Raw genomic sequence first — 21,813 nt, 5'->3', positions numbered from 1 at the left:
ACTTTATATTTACATATAGGTAATACCGTCATTCAGAAATATTAATGTTTGATATAATAAATCAATTTTTTTAAATAGAATAAATAATGTTATTACCAAACACTTATATGTAAGAATACAAGTTCCAGAAAATTTATAGTTGTTAAACCAGAACAGCAAAATTTCAGGTATTAGAACTGGGCTTATGTTTTAATAAAATGTTAAGTTTTAAATTATTTTTTAATCATTTTACTAAATTTTACAGCATATTTATATTTAAAACAGATTTTTCATATTTATAACACAATAAATTGAAAAAGAACATTGTTATATGAATTTTTAATGATATAAACTTAATTTTATTATTTTTAATTAATTTAATTTAAACCAAATTAAGTTAAAACTGCTTAAAATAATCAGTTCTAAAATCAATATCAAAAATATATTGAAGTTTATTAATAAAAAATATCTAAAAATAAAAACATTTTTATTTAGAATTAAATTAATTATCTCAATTTATCTAAATATAATCTATCTATTTATTATTATTTTTTTATTTCGTAAATAATTATATTTTTAATAACGAATTTAATTTCGTTACTAAAATAATTTTTTTATTAATTAAAAAAAAATTATTACAATAAAAATATACTTTATAATGTAAAGATCAACAATCATAAATTAACAAGTTAGTGCATTTTAAATGTAATTTACTGAAAACGTTTAATAGTTAATGGTTACAGTAATTACAGGTTGAAATCCATATCCTGTTAAAAAAACGCTTATAAAATTATGCAAATAATCATTTATTTTTCAGTCTTTTTTTTCCTATTAAAGTTGAATTATTGTATCTGGGTTAATTTTCTCAGCACTTAATTTAAAACTTCAAAAAAATAAAATAATAATAACAACAACAATAATAACATTTTAAGAAAGTTATCTGAGGAAGTCATAGATGTAATTTTTATGAGATTACATTTGTATTTTTCTTTCTAGGTTATTTTTTCAACACCTATTCATTTTTATATCCATTTATCATTAAAAAAAAATTTGAAAAAGTCATAAATATAATTTTATAAGCAAATGATCATTTGATTTATTTATTTTTATTAAATTTGCACCATTCTTACTGGGTTAATTTTCTCAATACTCAATTACCTTCGTGTTTTTTTTAATAATATTTGAAAAGTAAAGTATTTAAAATTATTTCAGGAAGTCATTGATATAACTACAATTTTTTTATGTTAAGTTAAGTAAGTGTTACATTTCATTAAAGTAATTTAAATGTAAAAATAAGTATTATATTTTTACTTTCACCTTTAAATGAAAAGTAAAACAGAAAACAATACTAACTTGTTTTCTTACTTAGTTATACATAAGTAGGCTACTCAATCTAATTAAATGTATTTTTATAATTAAAAATTAAAAATTATGTAGTTTACTTATTAAATCACTTAATTATTTCCTTATAATATGCTTTTAATTTATTAAAAAATTTTCTAGATTTTTCCATTAAATTTTAATTATTTTATATCTAAATTCATTTTACTCAATATATAATTGTTCTTACGCTATTTTATCATTTAAAAAATATAAATTATTCTAAACATTTACTTATTTCTTATTCACAAGTGAAACAAGATACGTTCAGAATTTATCAAAAATTAAAACATAAATACCTTTGATTAGAAGGTATGAAGGTCACTAAATTATCGCAATTTATATTTCATTTGTATATAATTAAATCTTTTTATTATAGAATTGAATTTCGTAACTTTTAATCATGTTTATTGTCTAACAACTCGCAACTACCAACACCGTTTAAGCTAATGCATTTTGGTTCTTTTATACTAATAATAAAAAATAAAAAGCTTTTATTCAGTTTTCTCATAAATTAAAAATAAAAATAAATTTGTCCTTATATTATTTATCAATAAAATCATATAGGCCTAAATTATATATATTAACATTAATATTGATAAATTCTTTAAAGTTAAGTAATTGAATATGTCTTGAGTAAATGATTAATAGATTTATATTTTAATTAATTTATTTGTGTAACGTGTTGTTTAAATTTTCAATGCATTTGAATAAGAAGATATTAACGGGGAATGGAAGGGATTAGGATTATAAAATTTCCTTTAAAATTTTATAATCTTAATCCCTGTCCCTATACTTAAGGAAAAACATAAATAAAAAATTAATTAATTAATTGAAAAATTGTAGTTTATGTTATTAACAATTTTCAGTGAAAAATATCAATAACTGGGGTTGAATAGTGAAAAGTTACTTCAGGATATTCCTTGAATTATAAATATTACTAAAGTTAATAGAATCAAAACAGGAGATATTATCGTTATTATGTATTGAATAAATGCCCCAGATTTAATTTTTTTTTAATTTAAAGATCCAATCTATGGATGGAAAAAATACTGAAACCTTAACCTTCTGTTATTAAAAGTAAAACCTGAATTTTGTAAACATTTAAGTATACTAACTAGAAAACGACGTTTAACCTTCAATAAAAGTCATTTGTTGTACATCGTTAAAGGTCATTTTAAATAAACTTTTTTCCACTAACTTCTCGAATGTTATCATAAGGCCTAATGTCGAAAGGTGCAAGCATATCAATCATTCTCTATTTTATCATTTATAAAAGTGTCATGAGCTAGTTTATATTTTAAAATTATATGGATTATCCACTTAATTTGCTAATATATTCATTAAAATGTACTAAATCATAATTATGAGGTTTTAATTAATTATATAAATAAAATGTATATTTTATATTCAAATAGAAATTTTTAAAAATAATAATTTATTAGAAAATTAATTATTTTTTACTATACAAATTGGCCTAAAAGTCACATAATTTTTTCCCACAAGCAATACATCAATTTGGTTGTAAAAATTTTGTAATTTGAGCAATTTTTGTGGTTAATTGAGGAATAAAATATTTAAGACAGAAATTTAGTCTTTTGGGCTATCCTGTACTTAAATGCCTTTATTATAAACTTGCAATTATTTAAGGCAGTTTATTTCTTTACTTAATATAGTTTTTAGAACAATCTAAAATATTACAAGTGTTATTTCCGATATACTATAATTTATTATTGTAGAATTCAAGGTAAAGTCCATTTTTTTAATTAATTACATTATTAAATTGTACAGCTAATGAATCATAACCTTGAATTGAGAATGATATCTATATCAATATAGTATCTTGCTGAGAAATTCCATCTCACCTATATTAAAATACGAGTCTGTTTTGATACAATAGATAGGAATCTAGTTTCAAAATCTCTATGAAGTTGACCTTGGTTAGAAAAATTGCCATGATTATATTTAAAGATCAATATATTTATTCCCGTTAAAAGAAATCATTTATATTGTTTCCTGGATTTATTAATTAATTTACAAGAAATTTACTTCTACACAGGACTAAAAGTATACTGTAATTCCATTCCTTTTTCTAATTATTTCTTAAAATTAAAATTGTAACCTTAGAGTCATGTATGTTATAATGCTATATCTAAATAGTATATTTAATAAATACGCAAACAAAGTAAATTTTTTTTTAAAATTTATATTATTTTGTCCATTCAGAATACAAAATTATTCTTTGGTCAATTAATGCTTTTACATAAATCAATTTTTAAATCAAAAAATTGGTCCCTTATATCAAAAAAAGCACATAATTTGAATACTGTAGATTTCAAAAATAGGAACTTAAAATATTTATAAATAGCAAGATTCTTACAATTATTAAGGGAATGTTAACATTGAGCTATTTTTTAATCCTGTAATTTTCTTTCCGAATAATACAAAATTAATTTTATAAGTTTCTAAATGTGTAAAAATATGGTGTTATTGTAGCAGTGACATCAGTACTTCCCACAGGAGTTAAAAGTGTTGGTGAGGTATCATCTGTCACTTCTATCTCCCACATTTCCTGTAGTGAAAATTCGGGGAACTGGATTTACCCTTAAGGCATTCATTTACTTAGTTATTCTAAGTACAGTTGAAGAAGTAAAGTAAAATTTACAATACATAAAAATTTTAAAGACTGATTACTAATTACACTTTTCCTATTGAGTAAAGACATTTGGTAAAATTTTCAAAAATTTACAGAGTATAAATACATTATTAAAGATATAAAATCTTATAAAAATTAATTATTATTATTTTCAGGAATGAATTTTTATAATACTGTTTTATACCGGAATTGTATACCCATAATATTTGAGGATAACTTTGGTAGATTAAGCATAAAGAGGAATACATCATACTAGTGTCCTTGTATATATGCTACATATCCTTGTTTTGACATAGATTAACATCAGTTTTCCTCGTTATTAGATGAAGTAAATCTTGACAAAATATTCTACTTCATTCCTCTAAAATTTTTACCGATTAGTTAATTTGATTGAAATAATTTTATCAGTAAGGCACAACAGTGTTAATACATGTAGAAATTCGATGTCACCATTCAAAAATTTACACAAAATTCATTCCATGTAATACATTACACATAAAAAACAATATTTGTATACTGTAAAGATATCAAAAATATCGTTTTAAAAAAATGTAAATACTATAATGGGTATAGAACATCACTAACATTAAATAAAAAGCTTTGCAGGATATCTCTGCATGAAATGTCACAAGACGTACAATGAACCACATGTCTTCTCATTTATCATATCCTGTTAAGCTAGGCACAGTTGATGAGACTTGATAACGAACTTCAGTGACCAGCTATTGTTTATAAAATATATATATATATATTCGTTTGTCAAAGATTATTTTGTTAACAGAAATTAATAACTTGTATGAAACACTAGGCATACATTATCAATTTAAAATTTTTATACTACTGTATTGTATAATTCAAGAAACAATAAAATTATGACATTTTCTTATCCAATGTCTGGTCACCAAAGTTAATACAAATACATAACTGGAATACAAATAAGAAAAATAATACTGAAAAAACTAATTCTAAAGAATACAAAAGAAAATAATCAGTACAAAAATCTAAACAATTTCTGCAGATTTCCTTTCAATTTTCTTAGCCAGGTCGGCTACAAGATCACGAAAGTTGATTGGATCCATATTTTTGGCAAGTAATTCTATAATAAACCAATCTCCCATTTTACATTTTTGTGCGATTATATCAATATGCTGTGAACTTGACATTCTAGCTTTACCCTTCAAAACTATGTAACGAAAATATGGCATGAAATATAACACAATATGATATATCAAAATGTAACAACTTAATGTGGTTATGATAATAAACCAAAACCATAAAAACACATAGATTTTTTCGTTGACAATATTCACTGGTAGAATGCACATGGCATCATGACGCTGGACATCACCCGAAGATCCGTATCTGTGGAAAGTACATTTAGTAAGACGTGGGAACACTCTTATCATTGGATCGTACCTGACACTGTGGTCCCATTCGGTAAACTGTAAGACTTTTGTGCCATAACTTGTAAATTCTCCTCCTAAAAATTTATCCATAAGGCACATCTGTCCAATGACATTTATAAGAGCAAGGACTTCGCATAGAAAAAACTGTAGGACGTAAACACCGTGCTGATCCATATTTGCCATAAGATATTCGACTAAAATCTCTCTTCTTTTTGTTTTCTTTTCTGCCTCCATAATGGGAGCGTTCAATTCTAAAAGTATCGATTTTATTCTTCCTCCTTCCCAAATTTTCCATAGATATCGTGGAATGTAAAATAGTAAAGCTTGTAAAAACAATACAAAACATACCCATTGATAATAGGTGTGATAGACTTTCTGCTGACCCTTGACGTATTTGTCAACACCTGGATATGGAACTTCCTCTCCTACTTTTTTCTCCCAAGCATCAACAACACTGAATGTTCCATGAATCCAACAAAATGAATCTAGAAGTTTCGATGGAATATCATCTCTTGATATACAATCAATTGGGTCTCCGATGTATTGTTTGCTTGTCACTAAAATACTAAATGCTAAAAGAATAACTACTGTATACTTATAATGTAAACAAAATACTCTATTGTCTATATTTGTACTCTTGATCTTCAAAATTCCTTTGAGAGAACCTAAAATTTTATCCATCTTCTTTGTCAAAACATAACTCGGTTTCAACCTTCTTTGGAATAGACTGTGCTTGCCTCTTACAACCGATGCTTTGCTCTTATTGGCTCCTGTTCAGTCGGTTACGAACGAATGAAACCTACATCTGACGTCACTAGACGAGTCTGTTTTGCTTTTGTAGGGGGAGATACTACTACTAGTTCCGTTTCTCACTTGTTTGAATCATTTTCTCTTATAATTATTCATAATTCATTCATTCGTTCGTTTCATTTTTGAACTCGATAACTTGATTAATATGAAAGTTGCAAACAGGCTTTCATATTAAAGTCAGAATTTCACGTGGGATCTTTCTATTGTTGTCTTTACAAAAGTGGAACAAGGTCGACATGTATTAAGAGGCCTATGACGAAATAAAGGTCTGAACAATACAAAACTAAAATTAGAAGTAAAAACTAGAAATGTTAATTCAAAATTCTAATCATGATCTTCCTTGGCTAAGATCTCAATGAGAAAACTGTTTTATCTATATCTTAGAGCTATCTCGAAAACAACCCACTTGATGATTCCTCTATTATTTTCGAGCTCAGGTAATGATTTTGCCTCCTCCCTCCGAAATTTTTTTTTTGTCTTCTAAAAATCATTTAAATTCTGATCCATCACTATTGTCAAAAACCCTAATCTTCTACGTGAAGGTATGCACGTTCAATGAGGCTCCTTTTGGGTTTTATTACTGGGTTCTTGGGAATTTTCAGGGCCTCTCTTCTAGTTCAATAAACTTCTAAGCATACTTTTTAATTTTAATGTTGCATAAACAATACCATTGTGGTAGTACCCTGTGTTTTTCCTACATTTTATGTCATAATTATAAAAGAAAGAATTAAGAACAATAATCTGTTAATAGAAAATCGTGTTGTTTACGACCATATTGTTTCTGTTAACTAAATTTAGAGTGACATAACCTATCGTGGATATGATGATAAGAAATTTTTAAAAAAGCATGAATGGCAACTGTATGTAATAATTTGTAAAAATCAATATTAAAAAACGAGTTATTTGGTTTTAATTTCTGATTTAATCAAAATGGAAAACATCGTCATTCTAAACCTTATCAAAATCAAACTTAAATCAGAAAATTAAAATAAAATTTCAAGTTTTTAATTTAATTATTGCGTTATAAAACGCATTCTAAAATAAATTTAAGTGTGATTTTGTAAGAAAAATTATTGCATAAATCCTTTTCTGAATTTCTTTTATATTCTTTAATAATTATACAGCCGTTTATACTTTTAACATACTTTTTGTATATATCACCACGTTGTATCATTTATTAATCTAAATCCATCCTAACATTCATGCAAATAACTGTTATTTTGTATTCTTATATTAGTCATACCCAACAATTGTTCTAGATTTTCCTTGAACTATAAGGAGAAATATTCAATTTTAAATTCACCATTAACTAAATACTTTACGTTTGTAATTTTTATGTTTATTGTCAACATGCACCATTTTTTCATACTAAAATAAATGACGGAAAAGCCCCAAATTTTTTTCCTTCTGGCGTTCTACTCTAGTTCTCTTAACCAATAATGATCAGAACAAATTCCTATTTTCGGAATTGTTAATTCTTTGTTTCAAAAGCGTTTTCATTTCTTTTTTCTTTTCACATTCAGCTTACTTTTTGAAACAAACAACGTGTTTTAAGGCACAATTCTTCCCTGTGACCTTTGAACTGTGTAACCTTAAGGGCAAGTTTCTGGAACTGGTCTAACAAAGAATAAGGTTTTGCTAAAGGATCTTTTGTTGATACTTTGTATATATTTCTCTCATAATTTTCTTATTTATTCAGAGGGCATAAAGCATTTCTTTGTGTTTTTTAATTTTTTTATAAGCACCAGACTTAAATTTTTACAATACTTTTTTTAAATGAGTCTATTATATTTACCCTCAAAGAAAAGTAATCCCTAAATATTTATAAATTGCTGTTGTTTATGTACTGTAGAAAGAGCTTTGCTACTTCAATGTTCAATAATTTTAATTTATTGTTATTTAATTTGAAACGAAATCGAAGAAAATAAAAGAAATACAGTAATACATTTCTTTTTATTTTCCTTGATATTTTACAATTCGTTGAACTTGAACACAAGTTTTAAAAAAACATAATAGCTGAGTTCTTCTCGCTTATTTAATCCTCAAGGTTTACATAAATAATAAAAAATAAATTAAAAATCATATAATATTCATTTAATTTGTATTTAAAATGTATAATGCCAATAAAATATAATTTATAAATTATTTTTTGATATTCTTATAAGCCTTTTATTTAGAATAATTTTAATATTTTTTATAAAACAATAATATATTAAAATTTAATTATAAATAATATAATAATATTTTTCTTGTTTATTTAATCTTTAACGTTTTAATTAAGAAAAAGTATTTTACAATAGTTTAGAATGTTCTAATAAATCAAATTTTATATTATATTTTTTTATTTTATATAAATATATATATTGATATTGATTTAAACTTTTCATTGAGAATTATTTAAAATTTTATAATAAAATAATTAATATTATAAAACACTATATTAAATTTCGTAATAAAACTTTAATAATTCTTAGAAAAATAATATTTAAAATGTTTGCCTGAACAGAAAGTTCCTTATTTTAGTATCTTGCTTTCTTCTTTCAGTATTATATTTCAAGCAGAAATTACTGATAATAAAATGAAATTAATAATACTCTTCGTTAAAACCATGAAAAGAAATTTTAAAATATTAAAAAAATTTAAAACGTTATTTAGAAATAAAATTAAAATGTAGATAAGTAATTTTTCTATAAAACATAATGGAAAGATAAATATTAATATTTCCTTCCAAATTTCCTCATATGAAGTCATCGTTTAATCAATATTAAAAATAACTAAAAAAAATTATATTCGAGTGATAGTAAATAAATAAATAAATATTATATCAATATATGAATTATATTTATATATTATATATTTGTTATTAATACAGGTAGGCCTACTATGTTATTCTATAAGGGGGAAAAATTAACAAATTAAAAACAACAACAGCAAAGTATTTCTTTGCTTTCACTTAAACTACATTTATATTAACATAAATTATTCAGAGATTTGACAAAAAATTATGCATTTTATATATATTGTATATATATAGATATATCATAATTTATTACTACTTTATATATACATATAAATGTAAGTTTTTACAAAAAAAAAAAAAACAAAAATAGTTAATAAGAACCGATGAATCAAACTTATTAATTCATTGTTCTAATTAACTATTTTACTACAGTAATACAAGCAAGAAGCTATTTGATATATAGGCCTATATATGTAAGGTGTTTAGATTAATTAATCGAAAAAATGAGCTATTTAAGTATTTAGAAAATTAATTAAATAACAAAATTACGATCAATCTTATTTCATAATTGTATCAAAAGTAAGTAAATTTAACATACTTTATCAGCTACGTTAATATAATTAAGTTATAAACTTCTGCTAAGTAAATAATATAATTAATAACCATGTTATTTGTAAGCAATTCAATAAGTTTTACAAAGGCTGTAAGCATTTGAATAAGAAAAAATTTCAATGTTTACAATGATAAACTGACTTTTGACAGACCCTATACACATATATATGGACTTCTACATATTAACTTTATAGACTTATAATATGAAAGAACGATTGAATAATGCTTTTAGAAACCTTTAAAACATATTTTTTTAAAAAAGAAAAAGGCAACAAGGCTATATTTCTCACGAATTTCTCTAGAACATAAACGTGATAAATACATCTTCACCTTTAAAGTAAAAGTGGACAGACATTTATATTCTTCATAAATCACTCAGTTTGTTTTTAATATTACGTCTTTCTGTAACATAATCCTTTCCTACGAACAAGTACATTACTCATTAAGAAAGGCTATAATGCATCATTACTTCACTTTCTTTTTTCCTTTACTTGAAACGAGTGGCGATAGAATAACAGTCAAATTTTTGAAGGATTAATCTTAAATTTCATGTAGCACTACATTTATCAGATGCAAGAGTTAGTCTACTTTAATAAAATTTATATTTCTATCCTTTATTTATTTATTTAAAAATTAAATAAAAAATAAATTGCTTTTTTTAAAGTTGATTAAATCTTATTGCTTTAATATTTTACCTTAAAATTTAGTATTTAATTATTTTTCTATAAAATTGATTAGAAATTTTAATTTTTATTCAATTTTTTCAGTAAATTTTAATTTTATTATTAAATAACATTAAAATGTATTTCTTTTTCTTATGAATTTTATAATAAAGAATTAAATGAAAGACATTAAACTTCAGTAATAAAATATTTTAAAAAAACACCATTAAACTTGAGTCTAAAGAAAATAATTTCTATAATTATAACTTTAAAATTTAAAATATTAATATAAACATTATTATATTTCTCAATAAATAATTATCATTTTGGCAGGATTAATTTTGAGTATAAAATAAATAAAAATATAGATCAAACTACTTTAAAGTAATTAATAATTTAAATAACTGAAAATTTTTTAAAATATTTTTTTGCTTTTAATTGGAAATTTTAATGTATTTTTAATGTTTTACTTAACTACTTGCGTATGTTTTATGTTAAATCACTCAAAGTTTGTTGACGTTTGACTCGCAAGAGTTTAGTTCCTTTACAAATGGTGTTTTTCAGGCATTTCTGGCTTTATCCACTTAAAGACAAAAAGGAATTTAAAGGGTTTGAACAAAGAATCCTTTGAATTCTATCTAATAATGGAATAAAACAAATAAAAAGATTTAGATCCTTCCTTTTTTACACAAGATTAGTCCAGAAAAATTACTAAAATAAAGTATTTTGAACCAGGATAACGTTGTTTTGAATCATTTCTCTTTTTATTAGATCTTTCCTTAGATTCAATTTAGATCTATTTTTGAACGAAATATAAAATTCAAACCTATATTCTATAAAAGAAAAAACAATGTATATATTGATAAACAAAGATTATATATATATAAAATCCTTGCAATCTTTTGTTTTCAATCTTCAGATTATCCTCAGCCTCCAGCAATTTGTTCATTGATTAGAAAATGAAGCGAATTCCTATACGAAGTCATCCGTTTCGTATTCTTATAATGATGTGTTATATTAAGATACTTCTAGATTAATAGAATAACTCATAAATAACTTAAAAATAAAATATGCATTAACAATCATTACAAACACGTGAAGTAGTAATTGTATGCATGAGCGATCAACGTCGTAGGAAATTGTATTCAAAGGGTGATTTTCACATAGGGAGGTAGTTGCCCTCCTTCGTTATTGGGAAAAACTAACTTTACCAGAAAAGAAAAATATAAAATTACCATAAGTTGTGTTTTATTTCAGTAACTAATTACATCTCTTTCTTACATGATGATAAATACAATATTTAGAATGTAGTATTCATTATCATGTAAAAAAGTCTAGCTCTTATTACTTATTTAATAAAATGGCTCAAGAACAATGTAATAAATATTGCAATGATTATAAATTGCATATAATGCACATAAATTATCCACAATGCAGCATAGAAGTATTCTTTATAACCACATCCTGCATTGAATATGCTCATAATGGATTGTTAGGATATCCTGGACTGCATGATAGATGTTTAGAAAAAATATTAAGATTACATACAATAAATGCAAACTGTATTTGCAGATAAATAAGTGTTTATTATAGTTTTTAGTTATATTATTTTTTAAACATTTACAAGAAAATTTATTCACGAAGATATTATTATTGCATATAGGAGGGTTCATAAAGTCAGATTTTACCACATCTTTACAAATAATTCAGAAATTTTTGCAGTTTGTAAGTAATAAATTATTTAATAAGGTAGAATTTTAGTCTTTACAAATTTTAATGTCTAATTTTGAAGTTTCCTGCATATATAAAAGCAGATAATGCATATAATTTTGCTTCAATAATCAAAAATTTTTGAATGACTAAATTGTAGGAAAGGGAAAAAAATATTTAAGACAGGTATTCAAAGTTACTAACTTTACAACTTTCAAATATGTAAATGAACTTTTTCACAGTGCAATTGCACAGTTCATTTACGTAGCTCATCCAGCTGAAATTCATCATGCATAAAACACAACTATAACAGAATAATACAGAAATGAATATGTTTATAAAGAGAATAAAGTAAACAATAGAAGAGAAATGAAATATATATAGCAAATTTGAATTGCATTTTATAAAAATATACTAAATAATTTTTTTAAATAAAAATTGCCGCGTTTTTATAGAGTTGCTAGTTTAATTACATACTATTATAGTATACATAACCTGCTCTAGACTTGAATTTGGCATTACAAGTTAGGTCATTGGCATGTGTCGAGTTGTCCTTTTTAATGTCACACTTGAACAAGTTTGCTTAGTGTTAACCTGAGACCAAAAAGAATTTCTAAGCAAAATACCACACCCTTCATTGTTAATTTAGCTTAATTTTATTTTAAAACAGCACACATGCATAAATTATAATTATTTTTATAAATTTAATTAAAGTGGTAATATAGGTTTTTTTAAATGATAAATTTCAGTTCATGCGATGCTTAATAAATTACGTAACAAATTACTTCATTCAGTATCTAAATATTTATAATATCCGTATGTCATTGAGTACTTGACAATATTAATTTCATCACGCACTTGAAATTTCGTCATTAAATGAATATCTTTCATGTTGGAGTAGATTTATATTGATTTAACGAATGTTAGATTATACTTTTATTATTCTTAATTTCGAAATTTATTATTAATATTTCGTTTATATCAATCAAAATAATGTTACTTTATCAGCTTTGTTCATTATACTATACAAAATGACTGTCAATATTGTATATAAAATATATTGCTGTTTAATTTTGTACTGAAAAAATGATAGAAACGTATATAAAAACAATTTAGCAATGTGTCATTTTGTATTTGATGTACAAAATGTAATGCATTTATGTTACATCCTTGAATATTCCAAACTATTATGGACTGAAGTGCCTGAAGTCCCATGGTTTGAAATCGATTCTTGATGAGCAAAATCCCACAAAATCACTCTTTCTGAGAAGTGTTATTCTTGTCTACAAGCATAATTAATATTTTTAATTAAGATTCAGTTCTGTGGACTGTAAATAATGATGTACAGATGTGGGAATTGTTAAAAACGTCTTTAACTGATAAAAGTGGAACTGTAGATTAGATGTGCTTCGTAGGTGGTCTAGTAATGCTCTGGGCGAAAGGTTCTGATTATCTTTTCTGTTAACACGTTAATGGTTGAAGAAATGCTACCGAATTGAAAATTTTTGATAAATTATGCTTTCAATTGCAACATAGAATTTATAGTTTATAAATTGTATCATGTGGTTTCTAGTCAACAACGTTGTGGCTTCTTCTATTCGTCTATAGTTATTAAAAATGTTCTGAAATTGTTTTAAATTATAAAATAAATTTTTAAAAAATATGAAACAAAAATGATAAATTGTATTTTACATACATATCATCTGAGATCAGGAGCCAAATTCAATTACATGGATCAAAATATTGATATTTATTTATCACTGTAATTCAATTTTAATTGTGTTCATAACTACTGTAACTGAATTCCTGTATTTATGCAAAAATTGCAACAAAAGGCATTCAAACTTCTTGTCGGATGCTAACACGCGAAGGTTGCTACGGGAAAACACATAATTTTATTTAACGCAAGGTGTAATTACGATGAGGGTCGAGATTTAACAAAATTCTTCAGGAAAATAATTACGCCATTTATAAGTCATTTAAATCAATTACTGTTATCGTCAAATAAGGTATCTGTGGATTATCCTTGATGAAAACGATCAGATATGAAAGATTGATAAGCAATTTTACTGTATTCCAAAGATAGGGAGTCTGTGGTATGCGTGTCCAACATGGCACGCAGGAAGAATTTACATGATACATGCAACATGCCATATTGCTTGAATTAATTTTTTTTTATTAAAAATATTCATAAAAATAATATCTGTAGTACTTATTTCATTATTAAAAAGCAACAATAGCAAGACATTCCTGGAGTACTTTTTACACTGTTCAGTACTTTTAGAACTTACATAAAGAGCATTTAAATGATACGTAAAAATGCTTTGTTTTCGTAAATATCTATTTTTATGCTGTATTTTATCCCATTACTATAATATCTTAAAAATGTCAATTTTTTAATTTATTTAAAATTGTATTTTTTATCCTTAAAACGTATTTTTGTGCAACTAAAACAATTTTTTTAAAAAATAAATATAGATATTTTTTGTATCCGTTCCCAAAAAGTTCGCATCTTTGTGACATCTGATGCTTTCACAATGATTGAACTTTTCATTGGGTAATATTCATTTCATAATTAATTTTATCACTCTGACGCATTATTTACGATTGCATCTATTACATATTTTTATTAGGGCAGAGGTTCTGTGCAAAAATTCGCATCAAAGTCATATTCGTTGCTTGTTGGTGCGCTTCGATTTGGATGAGATTTTTAAATAGTTCAATTACGGGAATCCTTGGTTTACATTATAGATAAAATAAGAATATTTATAAACTTTATATTTAGAATTTTCGACATATAATTACGAGTATTAATATACTGTATAATTATTAAAATTTAATCAAAGTAATTGAAAAGCTCGTCTTTACAACTGGTCAAATGTTGCATATTTAATAAATTTATTTCTATCAATCATTCTATGTGGGTTTTTTGAAATGTTCAAGTTTTTATCATTTTATTAATATATATAATTTCAATATTTAGGTTTTCTTTCATTAATTACACTTAAAGAGATAAACATTTTTTACAGTTGAGCAGAATATAACTGAATAAAATATAATTTAATGGTATTTTATAATAGAATTTCAATGCATGTAATTCTATATTTTAATAGAATTAAGTTATTCTATTAACTGCCAACAATACTGATGTTTTTAGCAATATCATTTTACCGTGTTTATTTAACGCAGGTGTCCAAGTTGATTATTTATAATAAACAGAGCAGTAGACATAAATTATGCCAAGTTAAACAAAAGAATCATACTCTATATATAAACTTAGTAAAAATATTATTCACTAACAATCAGAAGGTCGGCGGAATGACCAACCATACGCCACACCTTTTAGCTCCATTTAGCTTCCTGTTTCTTCTCCATTGCTTCCATTGATTTACTTCCGTTACAATTTTCTAGACAAAATATTTTGTTTTAAACACTTTATGTCAAGGTTATTTTCTATACGAGAATAAAATTCCGATTTTAAAATAAACTATTTAAGGATGCTCTATTGTTATTTTATCTTGAGCTCCAGCTTTATTCTTTCAATAATGTAATTATTTTTTAATTTTAATTTTAAAATAATTCTATAATTAACTGTTTAAGGATTCATTTTAAGGAAAATTATGCGATTATATCCTTCTGACGTGTCAGATGACCTTCTTTCCTATAGATTAATTCCGAGATTAGCGGATGTAAACGCTTATCAAGGAAAGTTAAGTCAAATACAGTAGTGTAAATGTAAAAAAATAATAATATAATTTAAGAAAAAACGAATAATTTATAATAAAATATAAACTTTATATCTTTATTAGTATCATTTTCTATATCATTCTGATTTCTCCCTTCAGGAAATTGCTTTTATTAACTACACTAATTGAACTTTATGAGTCGACTTTAAATTATGATTTAATTAAGTGATGAATCATTCTTTGTTTTCCAAAATTTAATTTTAACTTAACTATATAAATCTGTGCAATATAATAATACAATTCGTTGGATCCTCATTCAATTTATATGCTGATATAGGATGAAATATGTACAGTACTTACGGTATGTAGGATAGAGGAATTTTGCATGTGTTTTTCTTATCAAAATACGATTTTTATGCATATTTATATATATAATACTTATATTATAGAACATTTATTCTATAAATAATCGGATGTATATGAAATGAATTTATATTTAGAACTTGCGTGCTAATGATTGTAACATGTGTACATCCACTTTTATTTCTGTGATGCAATAGGAAAGGTTGAGCTCCTATCCTTCGTTTTTTTCCTTTTATCAAAATTAAATTACGTTTCGAAGTGTATATGTAATTTTTTGAGTAATCTTCATGCAAAAAAACCTGCTTGTATATTCTTATTGTTCTGTGCTCTTAGTCATCACATGGGGGAGACCCTATTCATGTCTGCAGGGAGAAATTGTTCAGTTAAAAATCAAAGAAAATTAAATGCTACATTTTATATTTTAAATTGTATAAAATTATAAAGAATTAACAAAAAACACAGAGACTTTAATAAGTTTTATTGGAAGAAATTTGAGAATTTCCTTTACGTCTACTCACGTAATGTTCAATTTTAAATTGGTAGACGCCTAGCTTTCAGAGTTCATACAATATCCTGTTTCCACTTAACGCAACGAGACAATAGTAAACGAACAGACAGATCTACAGTACTAACTCCAAAAGCAATAAAGGTAGTTACAGTTTGTAGTTTTTTTTCATTTAATTCACTAATGCTAGCGTTATAAACAATGTTTTATTCTAATTTTCTCTATCGGAAAAGAGAAGAGAAAAAGTAAGAATAATGTTTTAGAAGAGGAAAACAATTTAGTCAATCATAAAATAGGTCATATATATAAAAAAAGACGGGAGAGACTGTTGATAACTCCTAACCTCTTTTCTATGTAAGAGAAATTAGAACGTTAAATGAAATTTTAAAGAAGTATCTTTGTTTTAAAGATTATTTCGCATGCAATGAACAAAAGTACGAAATTTCTAAGCTTTAAAGCATCACGGTAAACTTATTTACAGGTTGTTAAGAATCACGTGATTAAGTAGGATGGATAAGAAAGGTCAGGCAGACGGGTCAACAAGTAAAACTCGTTTTCTGTAGACAGTCTAGGTCATTTTTGATACGTTCGGTCACAGCACAAAATTGTTGCTATCATCATTAATTATAAATCCGAATGTCAATATTTTACAAGAAAATCATTTAAAAATAATTAAGTAAGAAAAACACGCTTCACAGCATAATTTAGATTTTCTAAGAAATTATAAACATTTATATTTTGCTGACCATTGCATCATCATCATCATTTGCTGCAGTTTATCTGCAAATAATCGAAATTTTCTCAACATTAAGAGATGTAGAGATGATTTTTTTGGTACTCTTCACTGATAATTTAAGGTTATATATACAACAGCTGGCTTGCTGTAAAGTTATAAACATTTTAAGTATAGGCCTACAATACATTATTTAACAAATATTTTCATAACAATGTGTAATTAAATTGTCAACAGTCTTCATTAAAATTTTTTTCTCCTTTGAAAAACCATTTAAAGGAAAATGTCACAAAAATTTAACATAACACGAGCCATTTTCTTAATAGAAAAATCCTTTTTTTGCACTTAAATTTTTAAATCTTCATTTAAATATTGGCGAATTTATGGCTATAAGCCAAAGCTATGTCCTACTTTGTTACGTTAGCAAGAACTTCATGCCTGACCGAAATCTTAAAGAATGACCTTCATAGAGATGAATAAAATTTTTAAAATTATCAATCGATAAAGAATTAAGTTATAAAATGAGTAGTTTTTAAAGTCATTTATGACTGACGACTTCCGAGATCAAATCTAGGCCATATATGACCGTTTCTCTGCAGTTTTTCATATCAGTAAAATGTCTTATGTATTTATATATAACATACACGCCTATATAAATTTAATATTTCCTCGTTTTTTAATGATTTTTTTAATAAAACACTCAACTATTTTAGAATAAATGATTCTCGAATATAGGACATTCATGGCTGAGTGATGTCTTCATTCTAAGTTCTGCTTACTGAATAAATTCAGGAGTAGCTACTGCAATGTGTTGATAGTAATTGTATTATTACAGATTCTACCAGTTAGCATTACTTATTGATACATTATACAATGTTATTTTTATCAATGTAACATGATGAGAATTCCAGTCTCATTATGTAACAAAGGCATTCGTCTAATGAAAAAAAAATTGTTAATTTATCAGGGAAATTTAAAATATAAAAATATCCATATGGTTATGGACTACTATTACAAAGTCTACTTTAGATTTTGTGTAAATCAAAAATATAAACAAGATACAAAGATTACTTAATAAAAAATCATTTTATTAATCAATTTGTTTACTAAATATTTAGAAAATACATAAATCTGAGTCAAAAAATATGTTTAGCGCTTTTCCGATAAAAATATCTTAGTTCCTTTGTTACAAAAATACCATTTCATTGGTCCCAAAATTCTTCAATTGGTCCCTTTAATGATTACAATACATTGGTAATTTTTTACGGAAGACTTATTTTGGTCCCATTAACAATATGAACAAGAAGGCAACGAAGTTTGGTCATCCGAACCCAGCGAATAACGCCAGAAGCTCTGATACGTGAAAGGAACAAAGACATGGACGTCAACAGAGGAAAAAACAGGGTCAGCCGCTGTCTAAACAACGGCAGGAGCCCAGGCGTCACCTTCTACAATTGAGTCAAAAAATGGCAGTTTTGGAAAAAAAAATTAAACTAATTCTAAATTACTTATTTGATTTAAAATTATTTCATAAATCGAACATAAATTAAACGCAAAATGAGTAACTTCATTTGTGCAGCGAAGTTACTACACAAGTCCTAATGAACATCACACACTAATAGGACTAATTATGGCAAAGTTTAAGCAGATTTCTCTTTCAAAAAACTCAAAAAAATTTTATAGTTTATATTATACACTGTCAAAACTTTTACCTTCCAATTTTCGAGCTAATTCATTTACGACATCTCTGAAATTTAAGGGATCCAAGTTTTTGCATAGGAGATCTACTAATAACCAATCGCCTTGATCACATTTATTAATTATGGCTTCCAAATAATCCTTGTTTGCCAAACGTCCTCTAGATCTTGTGATGTAATATCTGCTCCTCAAAGATACCATGGTGACCATTCTATAAGCCAAAGACATAGCCGATAAGGTAGCCAAAATTACAAACCAAAACCACAAGAAAACGTAAATCTTCTCATTGATGATGTTGATAGGTAAAATACACATGGCATCGTGACGTTGGACATCTCCTGAAGAACCGTATCTATGGAAGGTACACTTGGTTAAACGGGGGAAGACTCTGATCATAGGATCGTATCTGAGGTCAGAATCCCATTCGGTAAATTTAAATACTTCAACGCCATATCTGGAAAATTCACCTCCCAAAAATTTATCCATAAGAAACATCTGTCCTACTACATTAACGAAATTCATAACTTCGGCTAAAGACAATGACAAGAAATAGGTTTTGTTGTTATTCATATTCATGGCCAAATATTCCACAAGGAGTTTTCTGTTACTTTTCTTGGTTTCTTCAGGCAGAATTGGTGAATTTAAACCCAAAATGAGATTCTTCACACGGTGACCTTCCATTGTTTTCCAAAAATATCTTGGTATGTAAAATAATAAAGCTTGTAAAAACAGAACAAAGCAAACCCACTGGTAGTAGGCATGGAAAACTCTCTTTTGACCGGGAACAAATTTATCTACACCAGGATAAGGCACTTCATCCCCGACTTTTTTCTCCCAGGCGTCGACAACACTAAAAGTGTGATGGATCCAGCAGAAAGTGTCCAAAACGTCTGAAGGTATATCATCCTTTGATATGCAATCTATTGGGTCACCTATATATTGTCGACCCGTTACCAATATGCTAAATGCTATCAACGCAGCTACTGTTAGTTTGTAGTGCATACGGAACACATTGTTATCTATATTTGTAGTATCTACTTTAAACAAGTTCTTCAAACTGCCGAATAGTTGATCCATGCTTATGGTTTAAGCCGGACTGTAAAATGTAAAAATATACTATATTAAATATATTTTCTATATAATAAAAACATATATAATTAAATAAAAGGTACATTTGAGGCGCGACCTTACTATACATAGGCCTACAGTATATATATTATATAAAATGAAGCATTGCTAAACCTATTTTTCCTCCTAATAAATGACTAATATATTTGAAATTATTATTCAAATGGCTAATTTTTTGACCTAATATTGCGTTTCTTGATAACTAAACAGCAATATTTGCACTTTTTATTTCATATTTTTTTACATTTTGTCTAAACATAACTTCTAAGTACAAAGTACAGTACCTATACAAAGTACTGTGTGAAATACCTAAAAATAACAGCTACTAAAAATGAAATATTGACTAAAAATTAAATAAATCCAACTACAAAAGTTCCTGCTTTCAGCTAGTAAATGAGGAAACTTTACCTAAATTGGACATAATTAGGATACAATAATTTACAAATAAAATACGTATACAAATAATAATAATGGTATATCTTTGAAAATTTAGGCACCTTCCTTGCATTATCAAGTTTAAATAAATACTAAAATACAGTAATTTAAAATAGAAAATAGATCATTATTATTATCTAAGCTCTTTCTTTCCCCGAATAAAATTTTTAAATCAAAGTTTTATATATATATAAAATTATACACATGTACAGTACATAGTATAGTATTATTACAAACCATTAAAAGAAAATATTTTAGTTATAAACTGTTACAATTTACTTCAAACAAAATCAAACAATGGTGGTTTATATTTATAAACTTATGTAAAGTTTGAATTAACAAAAATGAGCACTATTAATAAAAAATAAGATTTCTGCTTGTGTTTAACCCAATATCTAACAACAATAACACTCACCCTACTACAGCACTGTTACCGACAACAGGTTTATCCAAAGAGGAACTGAGCTCGCAACGGCTGTGCAGCCACCATAATACAACATATTCAACTTTCGACCAATCAGAAAACGTTTGACGTTGGTTTACTCGTCCTCGCTCCCTGGCCACATACCAAAGACCTTTGCTCCAGGCAAAAGTATGATCATCATTTTGAAGGATTGGCCAAAGACGTAAGAGGGTTTCTATGAAGTCATTTCACTATTAAGAATTCTTAATACCCTATCAAAATGTTGCCCTCTATATTGCGCAATATTCTTACATCCCAAACTAGATAATCAATTTGTGTAATTTATAAATCTAGATGACCGCGTATACCGGAAACTATAGACAATAATCTTAATGAGGAAATTTTAATTAAGAGTTCAGGATATAAAACACAAAACACTTCGAAACTTTATTTACCTTTATACAGGACAATTTCGACTTTGTGTTTTTGACAAAAAAACACCAAAGATTCTGCTAGTAAATGAACTTTTCTTTGTATTTTTTGTAAAGACAATGAATTGAATATTTCACAAACCATATATTTTACCAAATCAAATATTAATATTTTATACACTCATCGTGACATTACAATTTTAAAACTGCTGTTTTTTGTTTAAACTTGTCTTTCCTGCTCTTTAGTTTTAATAAAATCATATTAAATTTTTTTACTTTTTTGTTTTTAAAAGTATAATGAATAGAATTTATCCTTGATGAAAATACCAATATGAATAAACATTACAATACCTTACTCTTTATTAAATTCTATCATTAAATATTAATAGAACAGGCAAACACCTTTTTTTTATTTGTTTTTTTTAATAAGTAATTACAGTGGTTTGATGTAAAAATTATACTTTAAATAATGAGAT

At 25.7% G+C, this 21,813-nt stretch overlaps 2 protein-coding genes and 1 long non-coding RNA gene across 3 annotated transcripts; all 3 read right to left on the bottom strand.

Moving 5' to 3' along the window:
• Positions 1-3,547: 3,547 nt before the first annotated feature.
• Positions 3,548-6,278, bottom strand: LOC136983977 (innexin inx2-like). Its single transcript, XM_067280873.1, has one exon. It carries the CDS (start codon positions 6,100-6,102, stop codon positions 5,017-5,019), a length of 1,086 nt encoding a protein of 361 aa, XP_067136974.1. The 5' UTR covers positions 6,103-6,278; the 3' UTR covers positions 3,548-5,016.
• Positions 6,279-16,094: 9,816 nt separating this feature from the next.
• LOC136983962 (uncharacterized) lies at positions 16,095-18,145 on the bottom strand. The gene is made up of 2 exons (XR_010882130.1): positions 16,523-18,145; positions 16,095-16,366 (listed from the first exon to the last, which is right to left on the bottom strand). It is a non-coding gene; the product is annotated as an uncharacterized lncRNA (long non-coding RNA).
• A 164-nt stretch (positions 18,146-18,309) lies between these two features.
• On the bottom strand, positions 18,310-20,984 carry LOC136983973 (innexin inx2-like). The gene is made up of 2 exons (XM_067280870.1): positions 20,919-20,984; positions 18,310-20,036 (listed from the first exon to the last, which is right to left on the bottom strand). The coding sequence occupies exon 2, from the start codon at positions 20,015-20,017 to the stop codon at positions 18,932-18,934; it is 1,086 nt and encodes a 361-aa protein (XP_067136971.1). The 5' UTR covers positions 20,018-20,036; positions 20,919-20,984; the 3' UTR covers positions 18,310-18,931.
• Positions 20,985-21,813: the final 829 nt, after the last annotated feature.

This window comes from Centruroides vittatus, unplaced genomic scaffold (assembly GCF_030686945.1).
Source record: "Centruroides vittatus isolate TY-2023 unplaced genomic scaffold, ASM3068694v2 contig_9, whole genome shotgun sequence".
NCBI lineage: Eukaryota > Metazoa > Arthropoda > Arachnida > Scorpiones > Buthidae > Centruroides > Centruroides vittatus.
The sequence above is the reverse complement of the archived record's forward strand: the minus strand, read 5'-3'. Positions and strand labels throughout refer to the sequence as shown.

Excerpts from the sequence above, each read along its gene's own strand:
- LOC136983977 (XM_067280873.1), bottom strand. The coding sequence starts at position 6,102 with ATGGATAAAATTTTAGGTTCTCTCAAAGGAATTTTGAAGATCAAGAGT.
- LOC136983973 (XM_067280870.1), bottom strand. The coding sequence starts at position 20,017 with ATGGATCAACTATTCGGCAGTTTGAAGAACTTGTTTAAAGTAGATACT.